Source organism: Hakea prostrata, chromosome 4 (genome assembly GCF_041222555.1).
Source record: "Hakea prostrata isolate BN-2017 chromosome 4, UWA_Hpros_2, whole genome shotgun sequence".
In the NCBI taxonomy this organism is placed as follows: domain Eukaryota; kingdom Viridiplantae; phylum Streptophyta; class Magnoliopsida; order Proteales; family Proteaceae; genus Hakea; species Hakea prostrata.
In genome coordinates, this window is record NC_142603.1 from 53,574,468 (window position 1) to 53,591,484 (window position 17,017).

At 38.3% G+C, this 17,017-nt stretch overlaps 1 protein-coding gene across 1 annotated transcript; it reads left to right on the forward strand.

Annotated features, from left to right (window-relative positions):
• Positions 1-731: 731 nt before the first annotated feature.
• On the forward strand, positions 732-16,632 carry SUS3 (sucrose synthase 3). The gene is made up of 15 exons (XM_089153591.1): positions 732-951; positions 1,090-1,225; positions 1,329-1,480; positions 1,572-1,764; positions 2,046-2,164; positions 2,319-2,535; positions 2,870-2,965; positions 3,083-3,256; positions 5,928-6,044; positions 6,131-6,297; positions 8,456-8,680; positions 15,180-15,501; positions 15,600-15,844; positions 15,951-16,089; positions 16,352-16,632. The coding sequence occupies exons 1-15, from the start codon at positions 854-856 to the stop codon at positions 16,388-16,390; spliced, it is 2,439 nt and encodes an 812-aa protein (XP_089009717.1). The 5' UTR covers positions 732-853; the 3' UTR covers positions 16,391-16,632.
• Positions 16,633-17,017: the final 385 nt, after the last annotated feature.

Genomic DNA, 17,017 nt, shown 5'->3' on the forward strand with positions numbered 1-17,017 from the left:
CAAGGGGCAAAAAAACAAAAAAACAGAAGGAAAAAAACAGCCCAAAGCCTTTAAGGCTGCGTTTGTTTGCAAAGGTGGGGTGGGAATAATTCCACACATGTGGTGCTGTGACCGGGTGATGGGGTGCGCCCTGTGCTCCTCAACGGATTTTTCATCACAAAAGGCATATGGGCCCCACAAAGAGTGGTGATATATTTTTTTTATGTTTATAATTTTTACCCTCTTACCTACACATGTTTTTGTGGTGAAAAATCCGTCGAGAAGAAATGAGCGCTCCCTGTCTGACGGGTGTAGATCCGGATTGTGACCGGATTAAGTTCACACCCTTTGCTCGATAGACTGGATGACACGATAGTTTTTGTCGTTACTGGTCAATCCAATAATTATAATTAGAAAAGAAGAAGAAAAAAAAAAAAACGTTACTGACCAATCCAATCACCTTTAACCTTGTCAGTTCATCACCCCTCCGTTGGGTACCGCGTGTGACAGAAATTGCTGCTGCACACAGAGACATTATTTCCTGTTTTATAGATATAGAAAAAAAAAAAATAATAAAAAATATATATACATATACATATAATCATTTATTTAATTGGAACATTTTGGATAAGAATAATAATAGATTAAATCCAGATAATCTTTATTAGTTTCTCTTAATTAACCTTCAAGAGTCATCATCGTGTACGACTCTGTTCTTCTTCTTCTTCTTTATAATGCTCTCGCCATCATCCATGTCTTAATTAATTTGATCACTTCAGAATCCACTGCAATCTCTCTCTCTCTCTCCTCTCGAGCTTGTCTTCTTGCAGCTTTAGTTATCACTTCCACTTCCGGTGAAGAGAAGTGCCTGATCATGGAGAATCCTAAGTTTAAGCGACTGCCAAGCCTTCGCGAGAGGGTTGAAGACACTCTCTCTGCTCATCGTAACGAACTCGTTTCTCTCCTTTCCAGGTTCTCCTACCTTTCTTTTCTTTTCTCTTTTCTGTGGATCTTCTCTGTTTCAAATCTCATTTCGTAGTTTCTCTTCCTTTTTGGTTTTTGTTTAGTTTCCATTTCTTCTTAACGTCCTTTATATGTATTTGTTCAAAGGTATGCAGCCCAAGGGAAAGGGATTCTGCAACGACATCATATACTTAGTGAGTTGGCCAAAGTTGCTGGAGCAGATGAAGAAAAGCAGAAGCTTTTTACTGATAGCCCTTTCGTTGAAGTGCTAAAATCTGCTCAGGTTTACTCCACACTGTTACACTTTCTGATCTTTCACAACATCACCGTGCTTCTTCTGTTATATTTCTGCTTCAATTTTCTGATCTACATGGCATTTGTTTTAGGAAGTCATAGTTCTTCCGCCGTTCGTCGCCATAGGGGTTCGTCCAAGGCCTGGGGTTTGGGAATTCGTTCGTGTTAACTTGGATGAACTCATTGTAGAACAGTTGAGCATCTCTAACTATCTTCGCTTCAAGGAAGAACTCGTCGATGGCGCGTGAGTACTTTTTCTTTTCTTCTAATTCATTTCTTTTTATCCTTCTCATCGTTAGCTCCCTAACTATTACCGTGACGAAATTTTGTTTCAGAAGCAATAATCCTTTTGTGCTTGAACTTGATTTTGAACCCTTCAACGCGCATATCCCTCGCCCGAATCAGTCATCGTCCATCGGCAACGGTGTTCAATTCCTCAACCGTCATCTCTCTTCGAATATGTTCCGGAATAAAGACTGTTTGGAGCCTTTGGTGGACTTCCTCAGAGTTCATAAATACAAGGGACATGTTAGTACAACTTCTATTTCTTTCCCGAGTTTCTGTGGCTTTTGTTCTAATGAACTTCCTGATTGCTGCACCCGAATTCCTATCGAGTGTCAAAGGCTTAGCTCGTTCAAACCCAATTTCACGACCAAATTATATAGAAAACAATGGCAGGGAAAACTTTTATTTTTTCTTTCCCCCCTTCTTTTTTAGGTAAATGGGCAGGGGAAGTTATAAAGTAACTATAAAACTATGAAACTTAGTGTTAAAGCTGAATATTGTAGCTTGGTTAATATGGTGTGCAGGCAATGATGCTGAACGATCGCATTCATAGTGTGTCTAGGCTTCAGGCTGTCTTGGCGAAGGCTGATGAATATCTTTCAAAGCTCCCTCCAGACACACCATATTCTGATTTTGAGCATAGGTAGGCTGCTTAATTCACGTTTGTATGTTCTGCCTCGTTGTTCCTCATGGTGTATATACTGCTGTTGCTTTAAAGGTTTTGTTTCTGTTTCTTACGTGATGCACAATTCATTTGCTTAAAGTTTCTCATTCATGGTCCATCCTCTTGTAAGCAGATTCCAGGAAATGGGTTTTGAAAGAGGTTGGGGCGATAATGCTGGACGTGTGTTGGAGACCATACGCCTACTCTCTGACATTCTTCAAGCTCCTGACCCCTCTACTTTGGAGACATTCCTTGGGAGGATTCCTATGGTGTTCAATGTTGTCATTCTATCCCCACATGGATACTTTGGCCAAGCAAATGTCCTGGGTTTACCTGACACTGGTGGGCAGGTATTGTCATCAATGTCCATGTATACGGACAACACATGGAATGCATAGTTGGATTTCTTCTTACCTTTTCCTGCGCAGTATTATATTCCTTTATAATGTTAAATATCTGATATATAGGCTCTGTTTGGTATGCATTTCTGGAGTATATTCAGGGGCTAGAATGCAGCTGAAACACAATTTTCTCGTTTCAGAATGCATTGTAAATCCCGAGTCTATTCCAAGAATGCATACTAAAGATGGCATTAACCTCCAGGTATGTGTATTATATCAATGTTGTGATTGTAATGTTCATGAACATCAGAAATCATTCTCAGATCATTTAATTGGTGTACAGATTGTTTATATACTGGACCAAGTGCGTGCCTTGGAGAATGAAATGGTTTTGAAAATAAAAAAGCAAGGGTTGAATATTACTCCTAGAATTCTTGTGGTATGTTCTATTACATTGCTTCTCAGAAAGTAAAATTTATTATCACTATGCTCTAGTTTGTTTTGCATGTGTTATTTCCTTGGTTTATTTACTACTTTCACCAATATTTGGTGCAAGGTTACCCGACTAATACCCGATGCGAAAGGGACAACATGCAACCAACGCCTTGAGAAAGTTAGTGGGACAGAACATACACACATTCTGCGTGTACCATTTAGAAGTGAGAAAGGGATTCTTCGGAAATGGATATCAAGATTCGATGTATGGCCATACCTGGAAAAATTTACGGAGGTATAATCTATTTATACAGTGAAAACCTGGGTTATTCCATCCCTAGCATTTGGTAGTTATTCATAAGGAACAGCTTTTGTTTCATAGTTCTCTGTTTCCAAGTTTTTGCTTGTGAATCACAGTTTGTTGTTTGCTGAAATGGGCTGAACCTACTAGACATGTTGGATCAATGTTGAAGATGCTCGGTAATGAAAAATAAAAACCTTTAACATACTCCTAAAGCAGGTTTATGTCAACATATTAAATAAGCATCTTGACATTGAGTTGGGTATTGAGAAACTCAACTGCTTACCTTCCTAGAACTTTGTTACTAGGGGTGGTAATGATTGATTTTTCACCTTTTTCCTCTATGTGGATGCTACTGGTTTACTATTTTATTTCTTTTGTTAATAATATTTATTCGTTTTAAGTGAAAACAGACATAACTTCTTAATAGAAAATGCATTAGTTGGTAAAGTTCCTTAGCTTTTTCCCGGAATTTACCATTCTTTTTTGTACCAGTACACTCTATTACTAGGAACACTGGGGTAAAATTGGGAACTGTCCCGGGACATTCCAACAGTTGCGCCCATGTATTTCAAAAGCAATTGCTTGTCTCTTTGCATTGCTGCTTTGTTGCTTATCACCTCCTTAGCTTCTTTTGCTTCTGAGTTTTCTTTTACCACCTCTCATTTATTATGAAGTTATCTTTGGATATCCCCTTTTCTTAGTCAGATTTTTGTGTCTTCCTGTTTGCTATATGTAGCCCAGGGGATAATTCTAGCCTTAGGTGGAGATATCTGTGATGTTTACTACGTAAAGAAACATAGAGAGTGTTATGTTGTTGGTTCCAAACGAATTACACAATGGAAGCAGATAGGGGAACATCGCTTATGTTAAGGAACATGGGGAGTGGTATACTGTTGGTTCCAAAGCACTTCATGGCTGCAACTCTCAATAATTTTATTCATAAAAATTGAATTGAGTTACAAGCTTAAATCTGAATTTTATAATCTACTACAGAGACTCCTACTTGGACTTATTTAAGAAACTCAAACTGACTTCTAACTAGGAATCCTGTTTGAATTAACAAATTAGGAGTCCTCAACTAATTAATTAGAAGAACTTAAACATAAACTGGGACTCTTAAATAACTTATCTACTAGGACTCCAAATAACAAAACAAAAGTAGAGAAGGACTCTCCAAAATTAGTTGGAATTATCCCAACTTAATAGGGTTTCGAATTAGGGGTGGATAATGACACCCCCACGGGTTCGGCCCCCTGGTAGTGCTGCAAGCTGCTAGTGGGCTTGGGCCTTCGTTCGGGCTTTTCTGGACTGTCTCTGCTTGGTTACATCACTAAGTCTCATTCTTATGATTGATGGTGTCTTGAGGAGTTGTGAACTCATATCTTCTTCATTGTAATTTTTAATTGAGTACTGAGTTTAGCATGTTATGACGTCTTGAATTCTACTTGTTATTGTATTTGTTTTTGCATTTTAATGGAAGTTTTAGTTTTCTCTTGCATAAAACCCATGTTTACATTTGTCAAAATACATGTTCCAGACTTTCAGTTTCGTCCACATACAGCTGGGCATATGCAAATCAAATCACACCACTTTGTTTTAGGTTTTAGTGAAAAATAGCATTTCCATTGTATTTATTGGCCTCTAGGTAGGCTGTACACAAAATATAAGACCCAAAAGCCACCTAAAACCGATGTAACAGCCTGTACCATGTTTCCTAGAGATGTTGCTGAGATCTCAGTATCTCAGCTGTTTCAACCAGGTCGAGACAGCCAGACGAGATGAGTTTTCAAGCATTGCTCTCAGGTCAAAGGTCAACTGACAGGCTCAAATCTCGTACCCTAACAACTGGTTGTAGCAGATGCAAGATTCTTACTGGTTCTATTTTACACACATGATGTACTTTCATTTATATATCGAAAACTCATTTATGATTATATATAATGAGACAACCATATGAAAAAGATTTCCGATCCTATCCCTTGTCAAGAATTATTTTGGGCGAAAACCCAAGGAACGACTTTAAGCCCAATTAAATTATGCAGAGCATGGTTAAAAATTTAATGAACATTTTATTAACTGAACCGGGTTTGATGGACACACATATCCAACATATACATGAAAAAAACAGAGGGGGGGGGGTAATCCCACTTTGAAGAGACATCTGTTGTTTGGGATCAGTGAAGAATGGCTGTTTGTTAACTTGTCTGATTCCTACCATTCTGAAATTCTTGTTTCATCACAATTGTAAGATACCAATAGGTAGTAACTTAGGACAAAATACCTCGTTTATAAAAAAAAGGTTAATTTAGTTCATCTACGTAATTAAGCATTGAAATATTCTATGTAATATAACTATCTGAATTTTAGATATGCAGTGTTGTGGTTTCTGTATTTTATTTTCAGACAGTTCTCTTGTATTCTTACCTTGAGTTTATAATTGCTTTTTCTTTTCTGTTGCTTCAGTTTTGATTGCAAAATAACTTTTTTAGAAGTTGCTGCTTCGATTATCCAATAGGATTCAAATGTAATAAAGTAATTTGTTTGCAGAAGTACAGTTAGTGTATTTTTACCCATCATGCATGCATGTGTTGGGTGTGTTTGGGGGGGGGGGGGTTGCCTTCTTGTTTATGGGATATCTCTGACTATTTTATGTTGTGATTAGGATGTGTCAAGTGAAATTGCTGCTGAGTTACAGGGTGTTCCAGATCTGATTATTGGCAATTATAGTGATGGGAATCTTGTTGCCTCGTTATTGGCTTATAAGCTTGGAGTCACACAGGTCTGGTATCATTATTTGATTCACTGTGTCTGTGAGCTATTTTTTCTTTTAATAATTAAATTTTACTTTGAATTATTTGTACGCAGTGTACAATTGCACATGCACTGGAGAAAACAAAGTATCCAGATTCGGATATCTACTGGAGAAAATTTGATGAGAAGTACCATTTCGCATGCCAATTTACTGCTGATGTACTTGCCATGAACAGTGCGGATTTTATAATCACCAGTACATACCAAGAGATTGCTGGAACGTAAGCCCATTCTTTAGGTTCTTATTTTTGGAATATAAAGTATACAGATCTTTTAGTATGTTACTATCATAATGGATTTGCATAGAATCAGTAACATATATATATATATATATATATATATAGAACCTGTTACCATATACTGTTACTTTGATATGCAAATCGTGGTGTATAATCCTCAAATTATGCGAGTAATCTTCACTTTATGATCCTAGATAGATGTACTATTTCCTAACACATCTATGCTATCTAATATTCTCCTGAAGTATGTTTCAGTACATTTGACTTTTCCTACTGTGTAACCAACCTTTGCATGGTTGAAAATGTTCTCACTATTTGTTCTTGAAATGGAGATTCTCATTAGCTGTTTTCCATTTGAACTTAATTGTTTATCATTAACTGATTATTCTTCACACCACTAGTTGCATCTTTTGATTGCTTCTACTTTCCTGCAGGGGGGGGGGGGGAAGAAGGTTGCTTCTACTTATTATAAGGGTTTGGACTATACATTTTATTGTTCAATGTCGTACTGGTCTTTGGTCGTTTAACTGATTACAGTTTCTAGTTTTTCACCTCATTATTTGATTTTTCTTAGTTTTGTAACCCATGAACTTTTCTTGCAATTCCTTCTGATTTTGCCCTGTTTTTTCTTTCTATGCCAACTAGGTGCTAAATCAGCATAGTATTAGGGGAGTTTTAAATCCCTCCGAAACTGGAGGTCAAATTTCTGAATAGCTACTTCTATTTTTCATTGTACACAATTCATTATTCATTTTGGATATGGCTATAGAACCGGAGGTCTTGTTGTCTCCGTAAAGCCTGGAGACTGGGAAAGACTGTGGTTGACAAATTCTTGTGGTGACCATTAACATGGAATTATGACTAGTTGGTTATTCATTTTGAGTGGTGCTCATCTGCAGCTACCAAAAATGGTGCCTGACATGAAGCTATTTCCCTTGGTATGCATGATTTTATGTTTTCTTGACTCTTCTAGTTTCCTAGTTCTGTTGATACTGCAAACACATCAATAGTCTTTGTCAAGTTTTTTACTGCATTTTGGTCAATCAATAATTTATGATGATACTGGTACCTGATGCATTGCAATGAATCTCGCTCTATTTTGCCTGGTGTAATGCCATTTGTTAATTGGAGTTGGTCATGCTAATGCTACAGTGGTTCAGTGGTTCTGTTTCTCCAATGATGCAAATCGTGGTGTATAACCTCAATTGCGGTAATCTTCTTTTATGATCTTGATGTGTACTTTTCCTAGTCTATGTATCATATTCTCCTGAGTTGTTTCGTATGTTTGATTTTCTCTGTGTCCACCTTTGCTGGTTGAAATGTCTCCTTTTGTTCTTGAAATGGGATTCTGTTTAGCTGTTTTCCATTTGCTTTTGTTTATCATTACTGATTATTCTCCCCGCTGTTGCATCTTTTGATTGTTTCTCTTTCCCGCGGGAGGTTGCTTCTACTTTTTTGGGTTTGGACTTCTTTTTTGTTCAATCTTGTACTGGCTCTGGTTGTTTACTGTTCGTTTCTGTTTTTCACCTCATTATTTTTTTTCTTGTTTGTACCCATGACTTTTCTTGCAATTCCTTCTGTTTTGCCCTGTTTTTTCTTTCTGTGCCAATTGGTGCTAAATCAGCATACTATTGGGAGTTTTAAATCCCTCCGAAACTGGAGGTCAAACTTCTGAATAGCTACTTCTATTTGTCATTGTACACAATTCATTGATAGATATGGCTATAGATCCGGAGGTCTTGTTGTCTCCGTAAAGCCTGGAGAATGGGAAAGACTGTGGTTGACAAGTTCTTGTGGTGACCATTAACCTGGAATTATGACTAGTTGGTTATTCATTTTGAGTGGTGCCCATCTGCCGCTACGAAAAATGGTGCCTCACATGAAGCTATTTCCATTGGTACTAGTTTCCTAGTTCCGTTGATACTGCAAACACATCAATATTCTTTGTCAAATTTTTGACTGCATTTTGGTCAATCAATAATTTACGATGATACTGGTACCTGATGCATTGCAATGAATCTCGCTCTATTTTGCCTGTGTAATGCCATTTGTTAATTGGAGTTGGTCATGCTAATGCTACAGTGGTTCAGTGGTTCTGTTTCTCCAATGATGGTTTTATCTTGTATGTTTTTTTTTTCAGCAAGAATACTGTTGGGCAATATGAGAGCCACAGATCTTTCACTCTTCCAGGGCTCTATCGAGTTGTTCATGGCATTGATGTATTCGATCCAAAGTTCAATATAGTGTCTCCTGGGGCAGATATGAACATTTACTTTTCATACTCAGAAAAGGAAAAGAGATTTTATGCTCTACATGATTCAATAGAAAAGCTTCTATATGACCCTGAGCAGAATGAGGAGCACATGTGAGTGTTTTAATATTACCTTCTCTAAGATGAAAAGTATGCTTCTTCCTTTTTTCAATTGCCTTTTGCATATTTTGTGATCTGTCATCTTCTTCATACTTCTCAACGTCTCCCATCATAATTGGAAGAATATTAATGGAATGATTTTTCTGTGCTTGTAGATTTTTGAACATAAATGAAGATACTTATTATAATGATGCTTTTTTTCTGGTTGGACCTGTCAAGTCTTTTTCCTGTATGCAATTACTTGGTGTTAATTTTTAAAACATTTCTGCCGGTTGCTGGTTCCCTTATGGTGACCTTGTGTGCCACTCATGTATGTTATGTGTATTTTCTTCCTGGATCTTTCTGTGTGTATTTGCGATGAACTGGCTTAAACAGTAGGATGCTGAAGAATAAGAATCTGTGTATACTAATCTTAGCCTTTTTCAGATGCTACTTCGAACTGCACTGGTTGTACTGACCCTGTATGTGACTTGACACTGTGGCAGTCTGTTTGACCCCTATCTGGTGCAATCTAGGCGCGTCTATGACTGTGCTACTGCTACTGTGCCAATGCCATTCAAATCCCATTGGCTGGGGCAATCCTAATTTTACCAGCTACAGTTTGTATGCCTTTCTCAGAGAACGATATTTCTTAGGATTTCATATTTGCCTAATAAACACCAGTTTTCAACTGTCTACAGTATAGGATTTCTCTCTCTTGCTTCTACCCTCTAGAGTACAAGAATTAGGGTTTTCTACACCTTAACAATGATTTTGATTGACCCTACAGCCTAGAATGTTGTAGCCTCAATTGAATGAGACCTAGGTTGCTAGATCTTGTCAAAACCAACTTAAATAAGTCCAAGAAAGGGCTTCTTGAAATTTTGGTTGGTGCATTTGAGATGCTTTATGGGATGATCTCTAAAGGGTCCTTGGGATGTATGTTTTCTTTGAGAATCCAATAGTATGGTTGTATGGGGTGATCTCAAAAAGGGTTTGTTAGGACCCTAGGATGAGAGGCCATGTGGAATGAGGGTTAGTTAGGGTTATTTGAAATTATAAATAGAGGGATAATTGAGGGTTATAAATAGAGGGACAAGTGAGTGGAGAGGGGATCGAATGTTTTATGAGAGTTCTTGGGACACCACTGTGAGGTGTGGGGGTGACTGGCACCATAGAAACCAGTGTTATCTTGTTGAATCTGATGTTGCCAGCAGAAGAGCTTGACTTCAATCAACCATTCCTCCGCTCGTTCTTCGCTTGGAAAGATCGACAATGTCATCTCACTTCCCTGGGATCGTGAATGCTCTGATACCAATTGATAAAACCCTAATAATATTTCCCAAAAATTCATACAAGAATGCAAGAAATAACAAGATAACACTGGTTTCTATGGTGCCAGTCACCCCCACACCTCACAATGGTGTCCCAAGAACTCTCATAAAACATTCGATCCCCTCTCCACTCACTTTTCCCTCTATTTATAACCCTCAATTATCCCTCTATTTATAATTTCAAATAACCCTAACTAACCCTCATTCCACATGGCCTCTCATCCTAGGGTCCTAACACTCTACCAACAGTAGGTGATTCCTACGGCTACCCAAGAGCAATGGCTCTCACATAAACTTCTCTATATCTCAAAACATGTCTCTTCTACTCTTCCTTCCCCCTATTTATAGCAATTACGTTCCTACAATATTAATTAACAGAATCATCCCAATTCGAATAGGACTCTTCAAAAGTAACCTGAATTCGAATAAGACTCTTCAAAAGTAACATGAATGTAATATGACTCTTCAATCTAATCTTAAAAAGTAACCTAAATACAATAGGACTCTTCGAATCTTCCAATCGTTTCCTTCCCTAGAATTTAGGAATTTACTTTCCCTGTCGAGTGTAGACTTGTGATACTAGGGACCTATCAATACTCCCCTCCAACAGTTTCACCTTGTCCTCAAGGTGAAAATCTGAAAATCTCTTCTGCTGGGGTTTAATGGAGTGGGCTTGACCCAAGGGGGTTTCTTTGGGGGTCTAGCGGCCCAATCTTTGTGTTGGGTTTGTTTGGGCCTTAAGTTTGAGAGGAAACATAACTGATTGAGGCCCAAATAACACAATCTTTGGCTCATAGGGATTGGACCAAACCCACGAACCGGTTTGAGGTGAACCAAACCAACCCCAAAAACCCTAATACTCCATCGTCTTCTTCCTTTCCTGCGAATAGAATTTTTAGCCGCCTGCAACTTGCCGTCGATTGTACCTGGCCTCTTTCTATGCTTCTTCACTTCACTGCATCTCGATTTTATAGCAGAATATTGCTCCTCCACTCTGGTCCGGTAGGTATCTTCACTCAATCCTATCTTCATCTTTTTGCTCCACGTTTGGTGATGCGTGACTTCCGTAGCCGGCAGTACTTCATCCTTCATTCGATACTTCTCAACCTGGTTGTTGTCTATCTCCAAATTTGATGTCGGTTGTCTCCCGTCGCTAAACTCACACCTCAGGGCTTTTTTGAATCCCGTCCAAGAAAATGCCGTCCAATTCTTGTGATAGATCCAGTCAAGTGCCTCTCCTTCTAGATGTTGGATCGCCACCGCCAACCACTGCTCTTCCTCGATCTGGTTCTCCCAGCAGAAGAGAAGAACCTCTAAAATCCATCTCTGAACTCCTCCTTTACCAAAAAACAAAGGTAGTGCCATCACCTCCCTGGATTGTTACAGCTCTGATACCAATTTGTTAGGTTCCTGAATGAGGCTCTTAACAAGGTGGAATAACTCAAGAAGAAAAAAGGGACTTTGAATAAAAGTTGAATAAGAAACAATACATTCTACCAGCAGTAGGTGATTCCTACGGCTACCCAAGAGCAATGGCTCTCACATAAACTTCTCTATATCTCAAAACATGTCTCTTCTACTCTTCCTTCCCTAGAATTTAGGGATTTACTTTCCCTGTCGAGTGTAGACTTGTGATACTAGGGACCTATCAATACTCCCCTCCAACAGTTTCACCTTGTCCTCAAGGTGAAAATCTGAAAATCTCTTTTGCTGGGGTTTAATGGAGTGGGCTTGACCCAAGGGGGTTTCTTTGGGGGTCTAGCGGCAATCAGGGAAAATTCTAGACCCCCAAAATGATATTGTACTTCTATGTGTTTTGTCCTGGAATGAAAAGCTGGATTCCTTGCAATGTGCAAGGCACTCTGACTATCACAATACAAAAGAATCTTCTCGTGTTTGTGCCCAAGTTCTTCCATGAATCTTCTTATCCAGATTGCTTCTTTACAAGCTTGTGTAGCTGCCATATACTCAGCTTCTGTTGTAGACAGTGCTACAACTGTCTGTAGTTTAGATACCCAGCTCACAGCTCCTCCTGCAATTGTAAACACATAGCCAGTAGTGGATTTCCTTTTATCAAGATCCCCTGCAAAATCAGAATCAACATATCCTTTGACAGTAAATTCAAATCCTCCATAACATAGAGCAGCATCCAAGGTTCCTTTAATGTATCTTAGGATCCTCTTCACTATAATCCAATGCTCTTGTCCTGGATTCGCCATATGCCGACTAATCACTCCCACTGCATGTGCAATGTCCGGTCTTGTACATATCATAGCGAACATCGACTTCCCACTTGCATTTCAACAAAATTAAATCAGTTTGGTTCAAACATTAAGGGCCAAGGAGCTTCTAATTCGGGCCCAATTCAGGTATGCTTAGAATCAGATTTAGAACCTAAGAGATCCAAGTTCAAAGATTGGGCCGTACGTTTTCCTAAGAAACCCCCTTGGGCCCAGCCCATTCCATTAATCCCCAGCCCATCGTATTTCATTAACTCAATATCCAACCCCTATTTGTTAACCCATGATTTTAAGTGTTCATGTCTAGCCCATTTAATAGAATTATTTTGGGCCAATTACAGTTTCATAACCCAAAACCCAATCCCTACAATCAAACCAACGATCAGCCCATTACTCTTCACCCATGGGTTTAAGTATTTGGACCTTACTCCTTTTCATCATCACTCATGGGCCTGGCCCATTTCGTATACCCAAAATCCAAGCCTTTTCAGCATTACTTTAAACCCAAATAACTCAAACGGGTCAAAACCAAAACCCAAACCAAGCATGAACCAAGAACTTGCCAGAAAATGGTCCAACCGAACCAACAAGTTGGGGAACCATCGTCTTCAACCTCTGAACTTCAGAATAGAAAGGGAGGCGGCAACGTTGGGGCTGCAGCAACTGAGGAAAATCCATTGTCTTCCAACAGCTGCACGCAGGCTCCTTGAGATGCAGCGGTGCGATGGGGATTAGTTTTGTTACAGGGAAAAAAAAAACGCTCCAAGTCTGATTTTGAGTAGTGGGTGTGTTATTCAGCCTGGGAGGATGATTTTGATTTACTACGGTTATGCGGCACCATCACACGACTAAACTTCAACAATTCCATCACCTCGAGGACAAGGTGATTTTCGAGGGGCCGGTAGTGTTAGGACCCTAGGATGAGAGGCCATGTGGAATGAGGGTTAGTTAGGGTTATTTGAAATTATAAATAGAGGGATAATTGAGGGTTATAAATAGAGGGACAAGTGAGTGGAGAGGGGATCAAATGTTTTATGAGAGTTCTTGGGACACCACTGTGAGGTGTGGGGGTGACTGGCACCATAGAAACCAGTGTTATCTTGTTATTTCTTGCATTCTTGTATGAATTTTTGGGAAATATTATTAGGGTTTTATCAGGGTTCTGCTGATAGGGAAAAGTACATTAAGGGATGGTGTTATTGGATGTGATGTTTTCCTGAGATGGGGAATTAGGGTTTCTAGGTTTCAAGATGGAAAGTAGGTAATGATGTAGGGAGATGACCCTCCAAGTTTGGTGATGATAGGATGTTTGGATTGAACTATTCTAGGTTCTTATTTTTAGGCAATGGAGGGCTTCCAAGGCACTAAAGCAACAAAGTGCAAATAAAGCAATGACTAAGTGGTCAAAGTGTTTTAGTGTTAATTTTTTTTATATTTGATCCAAAAATCAAAAGCCTACATAAAATTCCTAGCATTTAAAATATGAAACATTTTGCAAACTTAAAATGGTCATTAACTTCAAATATAACAACATCAAAGTCACAAATCAAACTTCAAAGTTTAACAACCAGATTATTAAAACAGCTAAACAACCTTATTGGAAGAAAGAAAGTAACTTAGACACCTGCTGAAGAAATAACTTAGGCATTATGCATTCACTTCTGTTGAAGTATATACACTTGAGGGGGAGTGTTGAAGTATATACACTTGAGGGGGAGTGTTGAAGTATATACTTTCTATTTCTAATGTGGGAGTCTTGCTACATAAGTTTTGGGAGTTTTTAGAAAGCATAGTTTTTATTTTGGTGGTAGTTTCTATTTTCAGAACTTTCTATTTTAGGAGTTAGGAAGTTACTAAAGCTGTAATATTTTGTTTCCTTTTTTCTAGAGGACAATTACTTGTCTCTCAAGTTGTATTAGATTCATTAGAAGCTATAAATAAAAGGGCTCTGTGATTCTAGACTTTTAAGCAAGAATCACAGGCCTCTTCTACTTGTTCTTCATCTCTCTTCTCTTCTTCTTCTTCTCTCTTTTCTTTGTTCTAGTTCAGCTGTTGTTTTGATTATTTAATGCTTGTTTTCTAACAACTTCCAATTGATAACCAAGAAAACTAACATTAAAAAAAAAAAAAAAACCAATAAAGCAGTGGTTGGGCAACCAAAGCACCACTCGGACGCTTAAGCAACAAAGCGACTGCTTTGTTGACTTCAAAAAAAGCGACGGTCATTTTGACTAGGTAGGGACTGCCAAGACGCTTAAGCAACACCTTGACAACTATGGAGTCAAGCTATGGCTGAAATTTGGGACAAAACAGACGGGGTTTCAGGGGAAGTGAAAAATGGGGAAACTAGGGTGATGGTTACTAAATATTAACCTTGTTGGAACCAAGGTTTGCAATCTCGGTTTCTGAGGCCAGTTTCAACCCGCATCAGAACCGAGATGGTGTCGAAATGTCGACCATCCCGGTTGAAACTTGGGATTTTCCCAGGTAGTTTTGGTACTTGGTTTCGGGGGTTTTTATATGATTTTTTTATCTGATTTTGCATATTACCTATTAAAAGCATAAATAACGCAATGATACAGGTATTTTGCTAAAAACTAATAAAGATTTATCATTCAAGTGTTGGTATAGATGAGAGGTTCTGAGAAATATAGACTCGTAAAATTGAACAAATTGTATTGCATACCTTAAATGTTTGATACTAAGTTACAAATACAATAACCAAAAAGAAACTCCCAGCTGACTTCTTCACTCAATTCCAAGTTGAGTGCCTAGGTGGATCCATCTTGTGGGATGTGTAGATATTGGATAAAAGCAGCCCATGTCATGGTATGCCTATATTTCTCCAAGAACTCCGACCAGCCAATGCCATGGTATGGCTATATTGCAGTTACTAATTAATATTTGCAGTTCTTAAATCGTATATTTTTTTTGATGCAGTGGTACATTAAGTGATCGATCAAAGCCCATCATCTTTTCCATGGCTAGACTGGACCGAGTGAAAAACATTACAGGGTTGGTTGAGTGCTATGGTAAGAACAAAAAATTGAGGGACCTCGTAAACCTTGTTGTGGTTGCGGGTTACAATGATGTGAAGAAGTCCAGTGACCGTGAAGAAATTGGAGAAATTGAGAAGATGCATGATCTTATAAAGAAATACAAGTTGGATGGCCAGTTTCGTTGGATATCATCCCAAACGAATACAGCACGCAATGGTGAACTTTATCGCTATATTGGTGACACAAGGGGTGCCTTTATTCAGGTAAGTGGTGTTGGTTGCCTTCTTTTAATTCAATTCCTTCCCTTCTTATGCAGAAAATGCACATTCTTTTTAACTCTTAACTCTTTGTCTGATTACAGCCTGCTGTCTACGAAGCTTTTGGGCTTACTGTTGTTGAAGCCATGACTTGTGGCCTTCCAACATTTGCCACTTGTCATGGAGGTCCTGCTGAGATAATTGAACATGATATTTCAGGCTTTCATATTGATCCCTATCAACCTGATCAAGTGGCTGAACAGTTGGCCGACTTCTTTGAACGTAGCAAGAAAGATCCCAGCTACTGGGATAAGATCTCTGATGCAGGACTGAAGCGTATACAGGAAAGGTCTGTCCTTGTTCAGTTCGTAAACATGGTTGCACATTGTTTGTATAGGATTGGTGTTATGCAATCTTGATATTCCTTATTACGATGTCAACTTAAATTTTTGCAGGTACACATGGAAGCTATATGCTGAAAGGCTGATGACATTAGCTGGAGTTTATGGCTTCTGGAAGTATGTGTCGAAGCTTGAGAGACGAGAGACTCGGCGCTATATGGAGATGTTCTACATTTTAAAGTTCCGGGAACTGGTGAGGACTTAACCATTTTTGTTTCCTTCACATGCTAAGAACAGCAAGTGTGTTAAATTGATATTGAAAACTACATAAGAGTTTTAGGTGGGATAGCAGGCACAGTTGTATCCATATCTGCATTGAAAATAATCAGTTTAAGAAGAAAAAAAATTTGAATTTGATTGGTTCGAAGAGTAAAATGCTTGCACTTAATTCACCATAAAAAATGCTTGATCATTGAGCATGGAAGAACTTCATCTTTACTTGAAACTTTTTGCAGGCAAAATCTGTTCCACTGGCAGAAGATGATCAAGACTAGAAGCTGATATGCTTATGAAGAAGGCGAAATGAATTTAATGCTGTCTACATTGAATAAAATTATCTGTAAGTCTTGCTTCAGGATGCTTTTAAGATCCAGTGTGTAATTTTATTTGTCTAGCTAGAGTAACTGAATTTCTGAAATAATTCCGTGAATCTGTTGCTACGGTTCAGCTTCGAAATGTATAGCTCCATTTCATTGCAAAGGAATTAACCACCTATGTATATTTAGTTATTAAATTTCTCTCGCTTTTGCATGTGAATCATTTGGGGTAAAAATGTTTAATGCAAAACGAGACGGGCTGAATGTAATGTCTGATTTTACCCCAAAAAAACAAAAGCGAAAAAGAGAAAAAACGTTTTTGTAAATTCCAAAAAACGAGCCTTACATATTATTCTTTTCTATTTTGTCAGCTTACTTCACATGGAACTTACATTTTTAATTATCTTGCTCTTTTCTTCTCATGCAAACTTATGGTCTCACGTAGAGCACCTATTGTGTTTTAAAATTTGAGATTAGTTGTTACATGCACAAATATCTCTGAAATTATTAAAAGAACAAGAAATAGAAAATAGAATGAGAGAAATTAGGGAAAGAGAAGAAAAAAAAGAAAAAAAATAGGTAATT